This window comes from Triturus cristatus, chromosome 1_2, assembly GCF_964204655.1.
Source record: "Triturus cristatus chromosome 1_2, aTriCri1.1, whole genome shotgun sequence".
NCBI lineage: Eukaryota > Metazoa > Chordata > Amphibia > Caudata > Salamandridae > Triturus > Triturus cristatus.
The window spans coordinates 296,451,846-296,469,767 of record NC_140580.1 but is presented as its reverse complement, the minus strand read 5'-3'; the positions used below and the strand labels follow the sequence as shown (position 1 = coordinate 296,469,767).

The 17,922-nt window shown below is 43.2% G+C and overlaps 1 protein-coding gene across 2 annotated transcripts in view; it reads left to right on the top strand.

Annotated features, from left to right (window-relative positions):
* MCU (mitochondrial calcium uniporter) overlaps positions 1-17,922 on the top strand; it is a 695,883-nt gene that overhangs the window by 644,326 nt on the left and 33,635 nt on the right. For both annotated transcript variants that reach the window (XM_085603822.1, XM_085603823.1), the window contains one exon: positions 7,957-8,160. In XM_085603822.1, the coding sequence (XP_085459948.1) occupies positions 7,957-8,160 (204 nt within the window). The remainder of the gene's footprint in view (positions 1-7,956; positions 8,161-17,922) is intronic.

Here is a 17,922-nt window from a genome sequence, read left to right as displayed (position 1 = left end):
TTTCAAGGGCCCAGGAATGAATTGGCACCACTTGGCAGGGCCAGACTTGCAGCAAGCAAAGTCCAGGTGCTGTAGCAGTAGGAGTTGAAGTCTTTGATGTCCCTGAGACGTAGAACAGGAGGCAAGCCCTTGGAGTCACTATGAGTTCAACTGATGCAGGTCCAGTCCTTCTCACCCAGGCAGGAGATCAGCAGGGCAGCTCAGCAAGGCAAGCACACAGCAGGGCAAAAGTCCAGCAAAGCAGCAGTTCAGCAGAGTGGCAGTCTTTCAGCAGCACAGTAGTTCTTCTTCCTGGCAGTCTTCACAGGTCCAGAAGTGTACTGAAGTAATGGTGTCAGAGGTCCAGTACTTGTACCCAGTTGTGCCTTTGAAGTGGGGGGAGACTTCAAAGAAAGTCATGAGGTCCCCCTTCCTACCCTGGCTCCAGACTTGCCATGTGGAGTGGGGGGTATGTAACCCTTTGTGTGTGGAAAGGACACAGCGGGAAACAGCCTTCACAACACAGTCGTTACATCGCGTTACCTTTACAATGCGGTCGTTACAACGACCGCGTTGTTACAACGCAATGCCTTTACATAGAAAGTCATTAGATCGACTTGCTCTAGATGGCACTCCTACCTAATGAATAGTATAATTTACTATTCCAACACCTTCCCTACTGTTGCGCAGGCTGGAGTTGAAAAAGTAAATTATACTATTCCTAAGGTTGGAGCGCCATCCAGAGCAAGTCGATCTAATGACTCGCGTTGTAAAGGTATCTTGTTCTAAAAACGCGGTCGTTGTAATGACCGAGTTGTAATGGAACGCGATGTAATAGCATGCGTTGTGACATGCTATATTCGACACAGCTTATGCAGGTGTGTGAGGCTGTGTCCAACTCCTCCCATCTTTGTGTGTGGCTGTCTAGAGGGAATACCCGAAGCCCAGCTGTCACTCACCCCAAATTGAACAGAGACAGGCAGCAGAGACCAAATGGCTAAAGCAAGCAAATGGTAATGTTACGTGGCATTTGGTAAACTGTAATTTAAAATCCAACTTTGTCATATGTAGTGATGTTAAATTGTGAGCCCAGTGACACCAAACTTGAAAAACCTATTTCTACACAATTGTGGAATTAAACTTAAAAGATGTAATAAGGTAATCCCAATGTTATCCTATGGGAGCGATAGGCCTTGAAGTAGTGTAAAATGAAATTGGGAGTTTTTCACTACCAAGACATCTAAAACTTAAAAGTACATGTCCTGCTTTTAAATACATTGCACCCTGCCCTGTGGGTCATACAGGCCTACTGTAGGGGTGACTTATATGTATAAAAGGGGAAGGTTTAGGCCTGGCCAGAGGTATAGCTTGCCAGGTCGAAGTGGCAGTGTAAACTGCACCTACAGGCTCTGCAATGGCAGGCCTGAGCCATGGCTAAAAGGCTAATACGGTCTACAGCCCTGTAATGTACAGGCACAAGGCGCACATAGTGCACTTTATTAGCGACTTGCAAGTAAAATAAATATGCAATTTGGGGCTAAGCCAATGTTACCTTCTTTAGGGGCGAGAGCACAAGCACTTTAGCACTGGTCAGCAGTGGTAAAGGGTGCAGAGTCCTAAAAACATCAAAAACATGGTCAGAAAATGGAGGGAGGCAGACAAGAAGTTGGGGGGGGGGGGGGGGAGATCACCCTAAGGCTGTCAGGTCGTACACTATTCACACAGTGTAATAATCACAAAGAAATGGCATTTTTGGATATAGGTGAGCATCTCACTCCTGACTCAACAAAGTGTGCAGGAAAACATGGTCAATGAGCCTAGATGTATTCAAGTAAATGGTGTTTTGACCTCTCACTTAAGGTAAAGGTCATCATCGGGACTAAACTCAGTTTAGAACACTCAGATTTATAAGACAAAAATAAAAGATGGTCAAGGAAGTGGGCAAGGCGTGAGGTGAGGTAATGAAATGAGTTAGAAAATAGTGACTTATAACATGTCAGCTGGTCCCAAGGACGGAAAACTGTAAGTAAGCCGGATGTGTCATCAGAAAGTATTTGCAGGGGAAAGATGGAAAAAGGGAAGTTTAGGCGGAAGGGGGACGGTATTGAATAAATGCAATAGATAAGCTGTACTGTGTGCAGCCGAATATTGGAAACTCAGTACCAATATAGGCAGGAGAAAGTCTGTAAGCATTATGAATTGGTGAATTTTTTTTTTGTTATTATTATAATCAATATAGTGAAAATGGTGGAATATAAGCCATTTGACACGCATGATTGCACACACTAACTGGTGGATCGTGTTCTAAAGTACAGTGAGATCAACACTCGTAAGAGGCACGTTCAACCTGTGATCAGCTGAGCATATAAGCTGCATTAAAGTTTACTCAGGTATGCGTGACTTAGATACCTAGTTGTAGTTGTCTTAAAGGGACTGCAAGTATAGACCCTCCAGTGTGCTGCATTTTCAGGTAGCAGACAGTGGTGCCAGTATATTGGATAGGAACAAATCCATGAAAGAGAGATCTGTTACCATGCTGTGTGCCAGTCAACAGTCAGGTAAAATACATCCAAGGTTGCATTGAAATAAAACAAAATGTGTGAGAGAAATTGGGTTGTTCGTTGATGGTGTTGTGAGCCCTTCTCAAGCAACAGCCACACTCCTGGTCAGGCTATTCACAAAAGTAAGTAAATTAACCTGTGCTTAACCCTCTGATAGCTTGGCACAAAAGCAGTCAGCCTTAACTTAGAGGCAATGTGTAAAGTATTCATGCAGCACACGAACAGCAATAAATTAAAAATCAAGAAAAATTCCATACCAATTAAAAAATAAATATACAATTTAATAAATTATTTTACACCAAAACGATACAAATCCAGTCAGAAGCAGAGATATGCAGTTTCAAAGATTAAAGGCAAGTATAACACCTAAAAGCACAAAGCACCACTCGTGGTTATCTTGCTGTAGGAAACCTGGGTGAAAATCACAAGTGCAGGCCGACTGTAATGGAGCGCGGGTCGAATACAGGGACCGAGTTAGTCCCACTGAAAAGGTTACCTTTTCAAAGTCCAGTGCGAAGAGTCCAGTTTGCTATGCCTCCCTGTCCTGTCTGCAGTCACAATAGGCTAGTATGAAGTTCTTTCTGTGTGAGCTGAGGCAGTGTATTTGAAGTACAGGTGCACAGCTCTGCGCCCCCCCCCCCCCCCCCCCATCCTGCCTTGAGTGGTCCATCCTGCCAACACCCACGTCCTCTCTTGTGTAGCAGTCTGGGAGAAATTCACAAATGCTTTTTACCAGCTACTCCTAGTCATGTAACACTGGAAACAGGCTGCAGGCACAAAATAGGACAAGAAAATGGCAACTATCAAATTGTGACTTAAAATCCGACTTTACCATTAAAGATGGTTGTAAATTACAATTCTTCAGACACCAAACATGACAGTCCTACCTAAACAAGTTATCATGAATTAAATGTAAAAATGTACCACAATGTTGTCCTGTCGGAGTGGTAGGGCTTGCAATAGTAAAAGAAAAAATACGGATTTGAGAGTTTTTCACTACCAGTACATGTACAACTTAAAAGCACATGTTCAACTTTTAAAGTACAACGCACCCTACCCTCTAGGCTGTTTAGGGCCTACCCTAGGGTGGTGATCTCTATGCAATACAAAGGAAGGCTTAAGCCTGGCAAAAGGTTCATTTTGCCTAGTTTAACTGGCAGTTTTAAACTCGCACACAGGCTGCAATGGCAGGCCTGAGACATGTCTTTAAATGGCTACCTAAGTGGGTGGCCCAATAAGTGCTGTACGTCCAGTAGTCTCATTTAGTATACTAGCCCTGGGTACATGTAGTACCACTTTTCTGGGACTAACAAGTAAATTAAATGTGCCACTTTTACCACTTTTGGAAGAGAGCAAAAGTTTTTGGGCACTGGCTAGCAGTGGTGAAGAGCATGGTCGTAAAGCCAACAGAACTGTATTCAGCAAAACAGGAGTGATGGCAAAAAAGTTTGGGGGTGACCCTGCAGAAGGCATGGTCCAACATCACCTTCCTCCAGCCAATCCAGGGTAGACTAATCAATACCTTGATGTGTTTCCCTGATTAGCCAATAAAACATGGACACTTGAAATCTACTGCAGAGGCCCTTGCCAGTTCTATGTCCCTCTGAACTCGGTTGGCCACCCCAATAGAGTACCCACCTGTGGGGGATATCTTAAACCACCTTGGGTGGTTTAAGATACCCCCCTGTGTTTGTCCTAACTGGCAACACTCAGAGCACCAAAGTTGGAAATGGAGAGCCCTGGGCAAACGCTCACCAGAACCTTTCCTTGTTTCTCAGAAGGGGCATAGAGTCCTATCTGTCTCTCCTGGGACCTCCCCATCACTCTGTTGTAGGTAGCCTGAACCACCCTTCTGGGGGTCAGGCACAGTTAGCTTCTTATGGACCCTGGTGCAGAGCCAGGGGGACACCTCCTTAGCAATCTCTCTGAGGCCAGTGAGCTTACCATCTACTAGATGCTGGCGCAGCTCTGGAAAACAATTGCTAAACATGTGCTCCTTGGCAATTAAATTGTACAGCCATTGGTAATGGTCACCCAACTATCTAGTGCCCCACAAAAGTAATCCACATAATTCAACAAGCACTGTTGGGGCAAATTATGGCTGCCCCTAAACATCTGCCAATTCATTTTCAGTAGTGAGACCATATTTTCTGGTAAGTGTGTCATTTGAGTAGATACTTAATCCTGTCCCCTTTCCTTAGGGCTAACAGTGCATCCCTCCCTTCAATGGGAATGTGCCTCCAGAGACACTCCCCCCAATCCTCCTCGTGGACCCTGTGTATATCTAGGGCAACCTCATGGGTTTCAAATAATTTATCTATATCATCCTCCACAGTAAAGGTGTGGGCTCCCCAGGACACAGCATGTGACCCGGCCCCAAGGGATGGCCTCCATCCATTTAAATTAGTTTTGTGGCCTGGGGGAATAGGCCGCCACTCAAAAAACACAGTGGGTCCCTGGGGCAGAATATAGCCCGAGGAATATTGGACTCCGGGAACACCATCCCCGGGGCCCTATTTATTAATATGGGGAGGAGGGTGTATGGCCCCTCTCCATGAGTTGGATTTGGCTCCTGGGAGCCCATAACCCGTGGCCAAAGTATTGATTAAGGGAATTGAGCCACAATCCTCTAAAATGTTCTAGGGACCCCATCCCCTACGGCATCAGTTTTACAAAAAAAAGGGGAAGGTGGCTGCGCAGCCATCCTACCTGAGCTTTTATTGGCCCCGGGGTCCTCAACCCCCCGAGCCAGCTCACTTGCTGTGTCCCGGAGAGCCCACCCTGGGACACAGTGGTTACCCTGCCCACACCGATGTGGGCAGGGAAACTGATGTTTTCTCCCACTTGGTGGGAGCATTTTTTAATCTACCACCATGCTGGATCAAACGCAAAGGCTAAAAAAAAATGCTCCCGCCGGCTGGGACCAGACTTGTATTGTGTTTACCTCCCGCACTGATGGGGGCAGGGAAACAGAACAAGATATTGCTTCCACCCGAATGGAGCAGCATAAATAGCTGGTCCCTCTGGCCAGTAGCAATGCCGGCTCCCGCAGCATGCGTAGAGTCTGTGGGAGATGCAGGGGTCCTAGGGCTCTCCCCACAGCCGCCAGTGTGTTTGTGGGTGCCCCAGGTAGGCACCTGGGCACCCCAGGTGGGCACCTGGGCACTCACGTATATTAAAGTGCAGCCTCCCTCCCCTTTAAAATATATACGCCCTTGGCAGATGGAGTCCAAAGCGCCTAATGAAGCTCAGGTACGGGAGGCATCTGGCCCCCTCACCTTTCAAATAAAAAAGACCATAGGGGCTGGGGTCCACAGGTCCTAAATAGGCTCTGGGACGGGCCACACTGCCGCCTTCCCATTTCAGATTTATACAGCCCTGAGGGATTGGATCCCCAGGGCATAAGGAACCTCGGGAGGGGGGGCAAAAAAATTGGAAATTCACTGAAAAAACAGGTTAAAGTAACCTTATAGTTAGGTGAATGTCAGTAACCGCATTAACGTTTAGAACTCAAGAAAACACAGAAATTCACTGGTTAACGTTAGCAGAGCTAACTATAACTTGGGCCCCCACAATGCACTGCTTGTGACCTCACATTACATCACTCATGACATGTTCTGTGACCTCATTTATGACATCACTAATGACGTCTCAAATGGCTTTCTGATTTTAGATGCATTGAAGGCAATGGAGCTGGAGTTTATTGAGACCAGGATAAACAGAATTACAGCAGTCTGCTCTTGCTCCCATTAGGGCTGTTTATATCAAAGACCAAATAAGTGTTTGAGTTGCCTCAGTCCTCTCTCCCTCTGAAAGGCAAAGATAGGGAGAGGAATGATAAATGATGGAGTTATGCTCCCGATCAAATGTGGAAAGATGTCTTTAAACATGGTGGTTACCCTCACCAAGTGGCATGCTTCATCATCGGGTACCTCCTTGCTACCAAAGATTTAGATAAGTAGCTGGCTCCCTAGGGAACACTTTGCTAGGTAGATGCTTTTTTATATTGTTTGTTTGTGAAGGAATAAAGGTACAAGAGCACATCACAAGGTATTACTTTATACACTTGGTGTGTGCTGTTGGTGATAGCAGCAAACACATTTGTTTTGTAGGTAGGGCCCAACACACAAAGTCCCCCTCTAAGTAGGTACAGTCCATCTCTGCACCCTCCTGCTGGTGGAAATCTGTCATCCTTTGTAAAGCAGGCAAAGTTGCTGCCTGCACTATGACAGACGGAGCAGCTGCTTCAAACAACCAGTGTGCCTTCCACTGATGCACAACCCCTGGGCAGACACAAATTCACAGCTGTCCAATCGGGACCGCACACTGTATCAGGACACACCTCCCTAGCAGTATATAGTAATATAAACAGAATATTAAAAAGCCTCCACTCATTGCTATCAAGAGAGCACGCCACTCACCTATATCATTGGCAGTAGTGAGGAGGTACCCCATAATAAATCATGCCACTGGAAGTGGGTAACCGTCCTTTTTAAAGAAATACCTTTCCATCAGGTTTGGACCAGAACTACGACCATAAGACTTGTCACCACCCACACACTTTGTTGGTTCCCTGAAGTCTTTGTTGTAATATATGAATAATGGAGGGCAGTATTAGATGATGCTCTCACGTTCCCCCTCTTTAAATAGTGTCAGGCCATTCTTCGCTGGGCGCAATGCCTCCATGGTAAGTAGATGTGGAAGCTGCAGGCATGTGCTGTCGCAGACACTTCTGCAGTACTGTCTAGTAGATCTACAAGGAGGTTGACCAAGGTCTGTGTCCCCGAAGTTGCGTGGACCACACTAGAGGACTTCTGACTCCTACCGCAAGTTCTGCCTTGTTTGAGCTGAGCTTACACCAACTGTGGTCCAGTGCCCTTGGAGTCCTTCTCCTGCTGACACCCTGAAGTTTTGAAATTTTGAAAGCGCAAGAGATCTAGACATTAGAGTAAGCAGTAGTTGTTCACCTAGATTGCCTTTGGTATTGGTCCAATGGACTCTGTTGTTAATACTCCTTGTGTATTCTGGCCGACTCTATCCTGGCCACATTCAGTCAGGCGATTGAATCTGAACAGACCTGCGAGTAGAACTAGAGATGTTGGCGACGAAGGACTAAGTCACTGAAGGATTCTTTGGTACAACTAACTGGCCACATTTGCCTTCTTTTCATACTGAATTAGTAAGCAATATCAAGCCGTTTATAGGATGGAGAGAGTTGCAGCAGTTCTAGTTCAGAAATAGGCTGGATAAATGGAGAGAACGGGGCAGAGCGAGAATGGAAACCTTCTTTGTAGAAGGCCTGGTGTATAGTACGCAGAATTATTGGTTTGAATATAGGTAATGTTGTTCATACTTTATGAAAGTATCTTGCTGTGAAGTGATTTGCTACTGTGACTGAGCATTGATTCTTTTGCAGGTAAAGGGAGACCTTGGCAGGAGAGCGGAGAAGCGCACTACATGGGTCCTTTGGGGTGGCCTGGCGTACATGGCGACCCAGTTCGGCATCCTGGCCCGTCTTACATGGTGGGAATACTCCTGGGATATTATGGAACCAGTTACCTACTTCATTACGTATGGCAGTGCCATGGCGATGTATGCCTACTTTGTACTAACACGTCAGGTAAGACGCACAAACTGCCGTGGGAAGGCAACATTTAGGGCACTTTTTTCTCACCGTCTGGAACCCAGACGGTGAGTGAATGACACAGCTCCCCTTCCTAGGACTCTGTAATGGTGCAAGCATTGGTAGTTCTCGTTTATCAAGTTTTCAGGTGCACTGTATTTGTCATACTGCGTAGCCCACTCTAAATTGTGGACCCTGCTGAATGTTCAAAGCTAAAATAAAGCTCCGATATTTGTTTCTGCCACGGGCATTCTCTCCCCCCCCCCCCCCCCCCCTGAAATTCAAAGTCAAAGATTGTTTATTTCACATACACTTTATTCTTACAAACGCATCGTGGATGTTTCATAATGAAAACTACTGCAGTAACCTCCCTTCACGTCCTAATAATAGTACAAACATCTTGTATTCCATATGCTTGTCCTGTATTAAATATAATTAGACCAGCCTTATTTCCTCCCGTAAAGCACGGAATATATGCGCCAATGTGGATTATTCAAGGTTGCCTTGAAGGATCTCTTGAGCGCACTGAACATTGTCCGAACTCTGAAGGATAATGAGAACGTAGTTAAACAGTCCTGAACAGTTGATATATATATATATATATATATATATATATATATATATATATATATATATATTTTTTTTTTTTTTTTAATACTTCACGCCTGTTTAAGGCCGAATAGATATAATATTTTGAAACCGAGTATAACTAAACTGCTATAAGGAAACTCATGGCTTTTGCATCTTCGAAAATACTGGAAAAAGTCACTATCTCCTGGCTTGCTTATTCAAAGGTCAAAACAAAAGAAAGGACATTTGTTTCCCTCATTACCGGGCACAAGCCAGTGACCACATTTCTACCTTACCCTCCTTGATTTCTTCTGTTCTGTGAATGACTTCTAAACTCGATTGTGGGAAGTGTTATTCTGTCTAGGTACAGTTTGCCTCCTCCCTCACCTGCTTACATTTTAGATCAGGTGTCTCCAACCAGTCGATCGTGAACTGCCAGTAGCTTCCAGATACCTTCAGAGTAACTCTCAGCCTTTAGTTCATTTTTAAATAAGCTCAAGGTCATGTTTTCCTTTGAAAGTTAAGGGAAGGCTGTGCTCATTTTACAATATCATCATTAGGCTGCAGATTATAGGGCCAAATAATGAGCAGTGCTCAGTGAGATTGATAAACATGGCTGGGTGGACATAGATGAACAACTGAAGCACTGCTGTATTTAACTCTTAATTAAAGGTTTGTGTCAACTCAATATTGGAGCTGTGAACAAAATGATGTTTCTGAAAGCTTTTAAACTGAAAAACATTGAAGTTGAATGTTACGTTAATGATTAAGTTAGATCTTCATTTCAATGTTCTCCCATTTTAAAGTGTTGCATTTACAAACAGCAGGCTCCTTACTCCCAGTGGCCAGTAGACACTGTTGCATAAGTATAACGGAGAAATACAGCAATTTGTTTTTAAAATTAGAGAAATTTTAAAGTGCACACAAATGTTCCATATTATGTACTTGTTTGCAGATTATTTTTCTGCACTTTAAATTTATCCCATTAAAAAAATATTTGTTTGTGTTATACAGGTAACGGTGCCACATATGGTGAAAGGTACTGTACTGCAAATACATACGTCACAGGCTCTCAGTCCCCCGTAGAAATATATCCCATTCAAATCAAATATAACTTTATTCGATTGTTAAAAACAACCATAAAAGCATACATTAAAAAATCATTGCGTTTAAAAAAGTCACAACAGTTCATTTAGCGATAACTCAATGGCTTAAACACCAGAATTAATACAAATCATTCAAGGACTTGATAAAGTGCATTATATTATACTTTTCCTAGTGCAAATCACTTTTTTTAAAAACAATGTAATTGTGGCAACACAAAAATGATTATCCAAATGTAGGATATCTAACATAGCCAAACGACATTGCCGATGACCCACCTCTCTCAAAAATGGCAGTAAAACTGTGTGCCTAATATAACTGTAAAATTTGCAATATAAAACAACATGGATAGTACTTTGATGGGAAACATCATCACAAGGACAGGGCAATAATTTGTGCGTCGTATCATTTGTTATAGGAAAACTAACCAATCTGTGGAAGATTCCAAATCTGAAACGTGATAGTAGGAATCTATCATAGTTACCAGGGACACACAGCAAATGGGGTTGAATATTAAAAGTTGTTAAAATTAATTGGTGTTGCAGGAAAGTAGGTTTTAGGCTTTCCACAGAAATTCTCGCAGAATCCACAAAAGCAAGGCCCTCCTTCTTCAAGTCCTTACGCAATATGGCTGAGATAGTAAGAGGATTTAAAAAATAATCCAGCTTTCCCATGTCAGCTAAAAATTTACGTACATATCTCAGCCATGGTATCCTCATCACTCCTTCCAATTCCAAGATATCTATCAGTATATCTCTATTAAACTTGGTTTCATCTTTAGTCCACTTCCTGTGCCATAGTAGCACTGGTTCAAGTTTAATAAGATCAGATATAAAAGGAAGACCCAATTCTGCATGACAATTATAGTTAGGGGAACTCTTGGGTACTGTGAGGATACATTTCAAGAAGGAGTTTTCAACTGCCTGAATGGGAGCAGAGTCAGCAAAGCCCCAAACCCCACTACCGTACATTGAACCAGACACGCATTTAGCTTTATAAATCTTAATTAATTCTACCGGCGGTCTGGTACCTAGTTTCATGGAGAAGGATTTAAGGGCCGCAGTCGAGCGAACCAATGCAAGTTTTTTCGCTGCCACTGCCGGACCCCAAGAGTCATTCTGGTTGAACAAGATACCCAAATAAGAAAATTGTTTAGTGGAATCAAGCTTCTGTCCTGCTATAAAAATGGCCTTTTTAATTTTGGGATTTCGACCATAGCGCATGATGAAAGTTTTCGAGATGTTCACTCTAAGTCCCAACTCGTTCATAAAGAGGGCAAAACTATCCACCACGCGCTGTAATCCCACTAGGGTACGGGACTTTAGCACAGCATCGTCCGCGTATATCAACGCCGGGATTGGACGACCAGCAGCGTATGGGGGGTCGAGTTTACTATTGCACAGGGCTTTCTCCAAACCATTTATATACAAATTAAAAAGGAATGGGGCGAGGACACAGCCCTGTCTGACACCACTCCTGATTGGGATTTTGCCCGTGCATTGCCCCCTAAGGCCATAGCGGACGCGAGCTGAAGCGTCACTATAAAATCGTTTAAGAAAAAAATAATATTGGATTCAACCCCAAGTTGTCCCAGCACAGTTCATAAAGTGGAATGGTCAACACAATCAAATGCGGCCGAGAGGTCCACAAAGGCCAGGAACAAACTCCCTTTCCTGGCCCTCGTGTACTTACCGGTCAGCATTAAAAGATTTAAGCTCTGTTCCACTGTTCCTAAGCCGGAGCGGAAACCATATTGTAAGTCCGATAAAATAGAATTATCCTCAGCCCAAAGCAAAAGGCGGTCCAAAATTATTCGACCCGCTATTTTAGTAAAGGAATCTAAAAGGGAAATGGGTCTGTAACAACCCGGGTCGTGTCTATCCCCTTTTTTATAGATGGGCACAATTATGGACTCCACCCAAGTGGGCAATAATTCTGTAATACAACTAGCGTTAAGCACCTGGACCAGAAGGGGACCCCACAAAGGAACAAGTGCCTTAAAAATATCTATAGGGACACCGTCCGGACCTAGTGCCTTCCCGCCCTGACTCACACGTAAGGCTAGTTCAACCTCTTCCAGGGTGAACATTAAGTTTCTTGAGATGGGATAAGCAGAGGGATTCAAAAGAGGGCTAGACTTACCTAGTCCTTCGTATACTTTAGTAAAATGATTAATCCAATCTGTTTCAGCAATTGCTATCTCTAGAGTTGGGCCAGTAGCATCGCTAAGGAAAGAAGTTCTAATGATCTTCCAGAAGCCCGCACTATCCTTCCTTACCGCAGCGTCGTGCAATGCTTCCCAAGATTCTAGTTTTAGCTCGTTCTTTCTATCATTTAGGGCGAGCTTATACTCAATCCTAAGTCTACTCACTTCCTTTGCACACCTAGGTGATTTATGCAGTTCTTTCTTTGAGAGAATAAGCTCCTGTGCACCTAGAATTAAACCAGCCTCTGTTTTGTTTGTTTTTAGTTTTACATTGCCTAATAAGGGAGGACCTGATTTCATTACAAATAGATAGGAAGGATGCAAGAATCTCTTCAGATGTAGACTCCTCCCTCAAACAAGTCACTACCTCAGACATACTTTTAACAATTACTGTTTTAAGTGTTTCTACTTGATCCACCTTATCCCATCTTAGCGTGTAGCCATTCATACTACCAGTGCTCAAATTTTCACGCAATCTGTCCGCATCTGTTATCTTTTGGGACAGAATTCCTTGGAATCAGAATGGTTACACAAAGAGGAAAGTGGTCACTTAACGCAATATCTGAGACCTTGAAAGAATATTTGCTACCAGCATGCTTAATAGTTACTAGAGCAAAATCAATTGTGGAAGTACAACCCCTCCCAGTAAATGTAGGAGGTAAGATGAAAGGGTTGCACAAACTTCATTTACAAATCCCAAATCAAGTTTGCCTATTAGTTCGTTAAATTGTTCACCCAAAAGGGAATGATTAAAATGTGACTGACACAAGCCATCTTCCTGGGTGATTCCGCACCTATTGTCTCCCCTCATGGTGCACAAAGTACAATTAAAATCATCGAGGAGAAGGGTTATCATATTATATCCACAAAATTTACCTTGTAGAAAGAGTGCATTAGCCAACTTTTTAAAAACATTAAGTACATCACCAGGGGGAATGTTATTATACAAATTAATCGGGGCAATCTGAGTGTCTGAGTCCAAAACGAGTAACAGAAATTGGAAATAAGTATCTTTGACAGGCTCCGTTATCTTTAAGATGTTTAACTTATTTGACAAATAAATCATCAGTCCACCCTTAGCTCTACCGTGGGTAACGTCCACGGCTGGTGTGTGAAAGGTCTTAAAACCATTTATATGGACCGGATCCCTACTTCATGTTTCTTGTAGACAAATCCGATCGCAAGTCTGAATAAAGGCCTGCCACAATGGGTTACCAATCTTAGATTTGATACCAGCAATGTTCCAAGAACAAACATTACATAAAGGAGGACCCAAAGGGGGGGGAGATGGAAGAGTCCACACTCAGACCGACGGGTAGAGATACAGAACCACACTCACTCCGCTTCTCTAACACACCAACCAGAGCCTCCGGCCCCCCTGTGAGACCCTCAGACGTTGAAGGACTAAGATCTAACCCCTTGCCTTCCTTGCTGTTTTCCCTTAAAGTAATAACAGGCATAAGATCCGTGACTATCTCTGGGGAGTTATGAAGGGAATAGAGTTGTGGTCAATCATTTGTGTCCAAACCGCTAAGGGTATCAAAGGGATTAAACGTCAGGATACCATATCTCCCTCCCATGGACCCCCCCTGACTTAATGTTTGGCAACGGGGACCTGAAAACCTATCCAGGCGTTTGGGAGAGTAGAAAAAGCCAAGGGGGGAGAATGTTAACAAAATCAGAACTAACTGACCCAGTACAACCCCTCTCAATTATACTCCGAACCAATGGTGGTGACCGAAATGTTAAAATTACACAATCACCACTCAGAGATTTAGTCGACGGGCCTAGCCAACTAACTCTTCTAACCATCTTGAACTCAGGAAACAAGGAACTATTAGGTCCAAGCTTGGTAGAAAGGAAATGAAGTGCTTTATTCCTGAGAGTCGACCAGTGTTCGTTAACATTGGGGGGGAGAGGAGGAACATTTGCTAACACCACTGTATATGGAATAGCCTCAAGGGGCAAATTAAGAGTTGGTAAAATTGATATCGAATCCGCCTCCCTAATATCTTCAACTCTTCTCATAACAGTCTTAGAGTTGTTAGTTAGCACTTGAGGGGGACCGGATATACCTGCTACGCAAGGTTCTAAACCCCTGGGTTTATTAAACTCCAAACGTCCCAATTCCACATTGGTTTTAAGTTGAACATGTTTTTCCAAGGCCCCCGTTGTTTTTTTGGGGTTGCTATTTGCTTCAGGCGGAGTCACTTGGGGTAAGATAAGGGGTAATTTAACCTGCGTAGACTGCAGATTTCCGGTAAGCTGTTTCTCCATATTAATTACCCTGGATTCTATATTCGATACTTTAATACGAATAGGTTCTAGGAGAGTTGATATCAATATCTCCATTTTCCCCCAAAAACATTCCCCAACTACTGGTTCACCTGTACTAATCAAGGGAAAGGCAATCTCTGTCTGCCTACTACCCTTATTACCTTTCGTTTCATTTATTATTGCAGTAGATTTACGTTGCTTATGGGTAATCTTCCCTTTGGCAGTCAATACATTTGGTCCTTCCTTATTAATATGATTTTGTTTAAGCTTTGCCTTCTGCCCTCTAGTTGTTACTCGAGGACTGTGACTATCTAAACTAACAATTGATGCCGAAACCAAGGGCGAACTTAAACACTAGTCAGACCCTCCTTTCTCTATTGAATCCATAGGCAAGGGTGTGATCTCAGAGGATACATTTGCTGGAGGAATTGTTGGTGTTAAAGATAACCTGGTAATAATAGGCATAGAGGGAGATGACAAGTTAGGCAAGATAGAAACAAAGTCCTGGGCAGAATGTGTCGATCGAACACCAGGGAGGCCAGCAAAAGAAGGCACTAATATCGAGTCCTGGGAGTTTATTGTAAGAATCGAAACATTTGTAGCAGGCAAGGGAGGAAGTGTGCCAACTGGAAGAGAGTCGCCTTTCTGTGCTTTCAATAGCAGAAGCAACTACCCCAATAGTTTGCTGCAGCAGTCGATCAATCGCTGTCAAGCTAGGGAGGGGAGTATTAGGAACTACTTTTTGCTTAGTAGCAGTACACGTCCCCCCCCCCCCCCCCCCCCCCCACCCGTTCAACACGACCTCGTGACCTGCACACCGAGCCAGCCGCAGGCCCGCAGCTGCTGCAACAACCACCGGTGTTAAGCGCGACTTGCAGCTGGGAGGGAGAATGTCCACAAATGTAGGACCACACACCGCCCACAGGCGGCACAGCAGTCCAAAATCGTAGCCCCTCCGCTAATGGCTGCTTCACGCCTCCACGATGAGAGGTCTTACCTCTCGGCACCGTCCAAGACCCGCACGGGACCTCCTCGCCTCAATGGATGCCTGGGCAGGGGGGGTTGGCTGCAGCTCCCCTACTCAAGCTGCCTCCTTCACCGTGAGTCGCATGGCAATTAGGGTGTAAGGTCGCTCTGTTCCTCCTTCCTCTCTGTATGCACACATGTTCATACATCCCCAAAGACCGCGCTCTTACCGACACACATGGCAGCCCTTTCGTAGTGCCTTCAGTCATATTATTTTGTTCAAACCATAGCATCTGGCTCTATGGACATTAATTTGGCTTAATGTCAATGAAGCTGAATGTGGGGATGTTTGGCAGCAATGCACAAGATGTTTAGCCTTCAGTAGCTCACAATGATTTTCCCTGATAAGAAGTAGTTCTCACTACAGAAATTGTTGGAGGCCCGTTTTAGATAGACCCCATAGATGTTCCCTGATTTGAAAGTTAGCCACCTCATCCGAGTCCCAAAATTGTACCTAAAACTCAGTTTTCTGCTTTAGAAGTGCAGTCCACTGCGTGCAAAAGGTGCAGAACCTTCAAACAATAGAAAAGGTCCTGAATGTGAAAACAACATGGAAGAATAGCTGCTCCGAATCTACTACTGAACTCCTGGGCTGAGCCTCAATACAATCAACAAAAGTGGAGGTTTGACCCTATTCAAGAAAATGGGGGGTACATTAAATGAGACTAATGAAAAAGTAACCTTCATCCACCATAAACTACTACAGTTACCGAAAAATTAATGGCATGCAGACCTTTTTCATCATGTCAAATCTGGTTTCTTTAATGAAAGTTCTTTGAGGCTTTTAAGTGTTTATGCCTATTTGTTTGTTCCCACTATACAGTTCATTCAAACCAAATATCTACCAACATAAATACAATACAAACATAAGCCATTTTACAAATTTGAGCACTTTTACCCAATTTTATTTAACACAAATGAACAAAGCACAAATTTCATTTAAATGGCTTCACATAGTTTTGAATTCTTAATTGTGCTTCCAAAGTTGGTTGCATCCCCATGGGCACTCCGGTATTCCTGATATCGGGACTTAAAGAAAGTTTCACAACAGGAAATTGATTTTTCACGTATTTCTTTATTTCTACTTACGTTCTCACTTCATTGAAATTCTCTTCATTTCAATTCATTTATGAAGCTCCCTAAATTTTTATTATTACATCTTTGTAGCTCCTATGCATTTCGGGCTACTCGCCCTTCTTCAGGGAGCATCACTACAAAAAATCATAGCACACATACTTTTCGTGAGATATTATGCATTCTGTTATTCCAGTTATATATACTTCAATCAGCAGCCATGATATAGTCACATTATATTTATATACACTGTTAAATTTAATCTAAATTCATAAACAATCTATTTCACAGTTACTCACCCCGTGGTATACCCGTGAATATTGCTTCTGTCGACCTATAGTGTAATATGGTGCATGTTACGTTATTGTGTTGATATGTGGATTTGTCAAGAGTATCCGCGTGTTCACTTGTTTCCAAATCCCATGAGCTTAAATGGTTTACTCACGATACTGAGTGTTCAACATGTTGCGCTGTCCTAAAATGGAAGTGACCGTGATTAGAATTCTGGGAGTAATCTAAACACGTTATACCAAGCTTATATAATCACCGAAAAATCAGCGTACTAGTTTTCTAGTCAGATACCGGCGTCTCCTTCGTAGCGTTCGCACGAAGTATTAGACCCCCGCATTTCCGTGTTTGGAGAACCCATACATCTGATTGGTTCTTATACCAAATCAGATATCTGCACGTCATTCGCGGTTGCCAAGGTTTCAGTGAAGCTTGGCAAATGTGAAAAACAAACTGTTCTAATTTCTACTCGCTGCTCGCGGTTCAACGAGTTCATGCAAGGTGTAATTACTATTGAAAACGGACTACTCTAGTGTGTAATGTCCTGACCTACTAGGCATAGATGATGGACTATTATATGGCGGCCATGTATACGTGTTCAAGTGTAGTAAAGCAATACTATTATCTCATGAAATCAAGCGGGACTGTTTTTAGATTGTTCAATCAACATATAAAGGTACCAGCAAACAGAACTCAGGAGGACATGAAATGTCCTTTCTACATTAAAGATAACATGCATATTCAATACGATCATTGAGCCCATATGGCTTGTATGATTGCAGCTTCATTATCCAGAAGTTTTCTAGTCGCAAAAGATATTTGTCTCTTCCTTCCATCTTTTGGACGGTTTCCAATATTAGGAATTTTAATTGCGATATATTGTGCTGTTGTTCCATGAAATGCGTAGCAACCACTGATTTCATGTTCTTTGTTCTTATGTTAGATTTATGTTCATTTATCCGCGTCTTTCCCACATAAACTTTGCCACATGGGCATTTTAAAAGGTATATGACGTTAGTTGTATCACATGTGGCAAGGGTGCGTAGTTTGATGTTGTATCCCTTCATCGGGTGTGGTATACTGGTTCCTTTTATGATGTTATTACAATTATTACAGTTCACATAGTTTTGACTATTGAAAACGTCAAAAATGTTTTCCAGTAAACCATCCCTGGTTTAAAACTATAGATCTCAACATCCCAAACAAATTACACG